We start from the raw sequence: 5,815 nt of genomic DNA, 5'->3' as shown, positions 1-5,815 counted from the left end.
AGTGCAATAATTTATGTTAATACTATCTTTTTGCGTATAAATTTTTTCTGGATGTCTTTCAGGTTCAGGAGAGTTTAAATATTCTCTCAGTTACTCATTGTTGAATAATCCCTGCTCCTGCTTTTGGCGCTAGTTCTTTTCTGCTTTTTCAAGTCCCTTTTTAGTACCATTTTACCACAAACACCTTGAAAAATACAGTTTTAATATACCAACCTAGGAAGGTGAAGAACCAAGGGTGCCGAAATAAATCAGTCTCTTTCTGCATAAAGGCACAGGTGATTTTTTTTTCTTTAGCCATCCTAAATCTGGATCAGAAAACAGTAACCAGGTCTGTGAGAACCAACGTGTGTGGTATATTTTCTCCTGCTGTTGCATATCTGTGCTCTGGTATTGCATGTTAATTAATACACGTAAGGCATTTGCCCAACACTAACTTTGTAGTTCTTTGCAACATGTTCTCTGCTTCTGTAGAGCTGCTTACTGAAGGACTTGCTGCCACCCTTCTGCAGTTCTTTCTCCTATCCTCTAATTGAGCCCCTTTCATAGTTCTAATTTGTCTGCCAAATGACTTATCAGTTGGAAAGGCTCAAGTCAGATACTACTTCCTTTTTTTTTTTTTTACTTGTTTTTACCTGACTGCTGCCAGAAGAAAGAAGGGGTTAAAGCGTGGGAGGATTGCTAAGAAAAAGGGTTTGGTTACTGACACACAGGACTGCATCTCACACACGATAGTTTGTTTATTCTTCTGTAAAGAGCAGAAAGAATTATCATCATCATGGTAAGGCAAACAACACTCTCTTTTATTCCCTTTTTAAACCCCACCAGAAATCTTCATGTTAATACACAGTTGCTTTTTAAAAATCATAAAATCTACTGATCTCCATTAGTTTTATAGAGCATTTCTTTAACAAACAGATGTTCCTCTTGACAGAAGGGGAGGGGGGAAAGATTTTAGTTTGTGGAAATAACTAGCTCTGGGGAAGAGGAGATGGGAGCAGACATGCCTTTTCTGACATGCCCGTTCTTATTTATCTCTCTGCTCTCCTAAATACTCATGTAAGGATCTGTTTCATTTTATCAATGCTTCTTTGTCTTTCCTGAGCTTTTTTGAAAGATTTCCATTCATTTGATTTTACGTGATTTGCTCCTTTCAGTTTTGCTGTTCTTTTCTAATACATCCAATATCTACATCTTGGTGTTTGCCACCTAAGAAATATTATGGTATAAAATAATTTATATATACATCTATGCTTCTTGAGCTGATTATTTCCTTTCCAAAAAATCCATTAAACATGCAGGCACATTAGTCTCCTTAATCTATATGCTGTTACAAAAGAGTCAATTTCCAATGTATGTTTGAACTAAAAATCTACCTTTATAGTGAAAAAATAAATTGGAAGCAGACATGTCCTGTTCTCTTGAAGATATGAAATGTTTCGCTAAAATACCCTGATTTACAGTATGTGTAAAAATATTACTATTAAGAAAAGTTATGTTTGTTTCACTTCACTCTGCTCAAGTCTCGCATTTACTTAGGCTTACTCAGGTGAGTTCCTGAAGCTAAATAACTGTATTCCCAGCACAAATTGCTCAAGTAAAGCTGAAATTGTTTAAAATCCAATTATTGCTATTTATATCCTCTATGTGAATAGCAGGCAAAGAGCTGGAAGAGGCAGGGAGTGAATGCCATGCTAGAGTGGACCTGTTAAATTTAAAGTATGGTTTTTTTTTCTCTATCTCTGAAGAGAACACTGTCAACCTGGAACATGGTATACTTAAAATAAATGCTAAAAAAAAATTAGAGAGTATATGCCAAACTCTTCATATGCAGAAGAAGGCAGTTTGGGAGTTAAAATAACAAAAGCCCAATTTTCCTAATAGTAACCCCCCCTTTGTGTCTTTGTGAAGGGTTAGCATAAACAATGAACAATGAGTATAGTGAATTGAAGTAATTCAAATCCAGTTAATTGACAGCAAGGTCAGTTAAACTGGTTAAGTTTAGAGATCATTTAGATGAACTTAAAATATAACTGGTTTTTTCCATTCAGGGAATCACAACAAGAATTGACGCAGGTCAAATGTTTTGTTAAGTACATTTTCCCCCCATGGTTTTCAAAGAAGAAAATAAGCACCAAGCCCCTTTATTTCCATCTGCAACTCGCTCCTTCTCTCTCTGCCAGTAGCTATGGCACTCACCTGTAGGAGAGCAGTATGAAAACTCTTCTCTCTAGGACTTGAGTGGGTCTTGTGCTTCTCAGATTTTTCTCTCTCTTAGCTTTGATTTGTATGTTGTTCCTTCCAGTTTTTCTGCTAATATTTTCACAGCACGATGAGCCAGCAATACTCCAGAGCAATTTTCAGCCTCACAAAGCCCGGCGCTGTTACTGTGATATATTTGAGTCTCAATCTCTGCAGAATGCTAAAGCCTGAAGAGTTTATTTATTTAAATGTTTTTGGCTAAAGCCCTTTTTGGGATGTCATGTGACTGCTAGAACTTCAAGGCTTTCTGTTTCTCATGGCTGGGTGAATTGCGATAGTGTGATGTGAAGATATTTCGCATTAGTGTCTTTCCAGCATAAATTTGTAAGGGTCCTACACTATTAGAATTGTTGAAGATAGAGGGGTCTCAGAAGTTTTCATGTTACTTGAAATCCAGCCATTTATGATCTTCTAATGAATGCTAAAGATCAAACTTACTCTTCACTAAATGGTTTGTTGCTTTTTTCCCCTCTGAAGATGAACATATGCTGGAAAATAAATGTTTAAATTAAAGAACTGTCCACACTAGATATTACCATCTATTAGTTACCACAAAGTTGCTAATGACTAGTAAAAATACTGCTTTTTTCTCTAATGTGTGCTCTAAGAAGTGTTTTCATTTATGTTCAGCTGACTCAGATGAACTCATCTAAGAAAATAACATCGAAATGATCCCTCAAGACACATCCTGAAATTTTGATTCAACAGATCATAGTAGCTTATGCTCCCTTTTCACTGGAGACCAGCAAAGCACATGTTTAATTGCAGTGTTAAATTAGGGGTTTGGCTGTGGCAACTTACATTAGCTAATGAGAAAAAAAAACCCAGCCAGAAAACAGAGGAAATATTTTAATGCTAGCATAAACAGGTATGAATATAAATACAAACAAAATTTACATTTCTTGGTTAAGAAGGCAGCAGCATTTTGCTTTCAGATTAGAACACAGCTTTCAAGGTTCATGCAGAGTGCTTGAAATGGCTTCCTCCACACTGTCCAAGGAATGGGTAGGCAGGTCCTCTAGATTTTTCAGTTGCCCATGCCTTTGATCAGGTATTTCTCAGGCAGCTAGTGTTTTAAGAGTAAGAATGCTTGAGCATAAGCACATTTAGGAAGCCTGATCTGCAGAGCAAGGGTATTTCTTGCCTTCTGAAATCAAACACTTCCATGCAGTGCTGTGAAGTCAAGCATTCTCGTGCTGTGCTCTGGCAGGCTGGGTCCCACCTGGGAGTCCCTTGAGATGCTCGGTCTCTGTGCCCTCTTGCACTGGCAATACTGGCTCACCTACATTTATCTGACTTAAAATACAAGCTCTTCAGGGCAAGTACCTGGTCTTTTATGTGTTTTGAAAGAGCTGTATATAATTAAGGTACTTTGTATGAAGAAATTACTTCAAAACAGTTTACATAGGGCAGCTATTTCAAGATCAAGGAAAAATCTTTAGCCTTGTTCCCTGAGGAAACAAGGCTTATGTGACTGGACTGGCTGGCTGTCCCTCCTCACTTCCATTCAACACCTTTTGAACTTGTTGGTTGTAGTTTAAACTACATTTGAAAGGGGGAGACGTCTCAATGGTAATTAAGTTCCCATGGACTTTATGGAAATCAGTGGCTGGGAAGAGAAAAATCTAGATCGCCAGTTCAAATAACTAATTTTTCCAGGTTTAATCTTGCAAACTAAAAACTTGACAGCAAGTGTAATAATGATGGTCAGGTTGATAATGTACTCCCAACTATTTTAGAAGACTGACAGCTATTTCCATCCAAATGTTAATATGATGGTTGACACAATAATAAAGTTAAATTTCCCCTGTTGTGGTGTTCCTTCCAACAGTTTTTAGCATGATTAATATAGTCATCCTCCTCACACTTGTAGTTGTTATGAATTACCAGAGAAATCAGTATCTTTCCTTATTACCTTGCATTAAGTGTGAAAATTTTGTATTTTCGATTATTTTAGCTGGCAGTGTTCATTACTGTCATCTTGTCCTTTCGCTATAATTAGTTAGTACTGGCAATACATACATAGAATAATAAATTAGTAATTGGGCTGCATTACTCATGATCTGATAGGGAAATTTATAGTTGGTTTTGTTATCACTAAAGCACTTCACCTGTCTGAGCTGTTTGAACTTATTGCAGCTCTTAATATTGCTCTTTACTTAATTGTTTTGGTTCTACTGGTTAAAAAAAGTCCTCAAAGGGAGTGGAAAAAGACAGGCATCAACTTTCTCATTTGTAGATTATTTCACTGTCTAATAAAACTTAAACCCCAACAATACAAAAACTTGAGCTTAAGGTAATGACCTTAAGCTTGCCCTATTTGAAGAGCACTGGTAGAAGATCGCTGTGTGAGGACACAGTTCTTGGTTGGTACTTATCAGTTCAATGAGTGACACTGGTTAAGAGAGGTAGGCAAATACAAGGGTTCCATGGATTTCTCTTAGGTTGCTGTATAAGTCAACTCTACCCCTTCCCCACTTTAGGCTCTATGTTTTTCATGTTTTTTGGTATTTTTCATTAGCTTGGGCAAGCCTTGCTGCTGCACGTTCACTGGCATTAAATAGGTTCTATGTAGCTTTCCTGAGCCAAGACGGTGTAGGCTGTTGATTAAGAAAAAATAACTAACTTAACACTTTTCCAGCTGGAGGAGGAAGTGACTCCATAAAAAAAGGTCCTTATTTTCTTCAATAGCCAAAGGGCCAGACACACCGCAGGCCGGGCACCGCGGCCAGCCGTAGGCAGGCTGACCTGGTGTCTCCCCCGCCTCCGCGCTGGGCCCTCAGACGCTCCGAAGTGACACTTGCGTGGTCCTTCCTGTTGAAGCTGTTCCACTTCATATAAGTCATTAAGCCTTAATTAGAAGAGGACTTGTTGAGCATTCATTAAACATTAAATACTAATTGAGCGCCCGGGGAGAGCGCCGGCACCACTGGGCCGCGGAGTCATTCTCACGGCGGCCCGAGCGGGGCCGGGGGCAGGCGGGGCAGCCCTGGCCGCGGGCAGCCGTGTCCCCGGCCCGGGGGCGGCCAGGCAGGGCAGGCACAGACGGCAACCAGCCCCGCCCGCCCGTGCGAGGGGGGAGATGCGGGTTCATCCTCCCGCAGGGCTTTGAACCCAGATGTCCCACGGGGGCCCGGCGGTGCCAGCCCCGCACACTTCCCGGGCTTGGGGAAAGCCACGCCTGCTCTCAGCACCTCCGAGCGGCCGGCATCGGGGGCGGCCGGGTGAGGGCCGCTCCCACGCTCCGCTCCCCGCAGCCATCGTGCCGGGCGGGGACGAGCCGGTGCCCCTGCCCTGCGCCGCCCCTCTCCCGGCCCGGGCGCCGGCTCACGCCGGGCAGCCCGCTCTGCAGCTCACCGGGGCGGTGGCGGCGCGAATTGCCCGCCTCCAACCCTCGGTGCTTCTCCCTCAACATCAAAGGGCGTCGGTTTTGCCCGGGGCGGCGTTTTGCCCTCAATAACAAGGCGGCAGCCGCAGCGCGGGCTGCCGGGACACCTACGGAGCGCGGCGCCCACTCGCGCCCCGCCGCCCCCTCGCCGGCCTCGCCCGTGGCCGG

At 42.2% G+C, this 5,815-nt stretch overlaps 1 protein-coding gene across 1 annotated transcript in view; it reads left to right on the top strand.

Annotated features, from left to right (window-relative positions):
- The first annotated feature begins 688 nt into the window (after positions 1 to 688).
- CRYBG1 (crystallin beta-gamma domain containing 1) overlaps positions 689 to 5,815 on the top strand; it is a 46,642-nt gene continuing 41,515 nt past the window's right edge. Inside the window, exon 1 of the mRNA XM_039726930.1 lies at positions 689 to 778. Within this exon, the coding sequence (XP_039582864.1) occupies positions 776 to 778 (3 nt within the window). The 5' untranslated portion in view covers positions 689 to 775. The remainder of the gene's footprint in view (positions 779 to 5,815) is intronic.

The sequence above is a fragment of the Passer montanus genome, unplaced genomic scaffold (genome assembly GCF_014805655.1).
Source record: "Passer montanus isolate IOZ18808 unplaced genomic scaffold, ASM1480565v1 scaffold11, whole genome shotgun sequence".
Lineage (NCBI taxonomy): Eukaryota > Metazoa > Chordata > Aves > Passeriformes > Passeridae > Passer > Passer montanus.
Note: the sequence above shows the minus strand (reverse complement) of the source record. Positions and strands in the feature narration are given on the sequence as shown.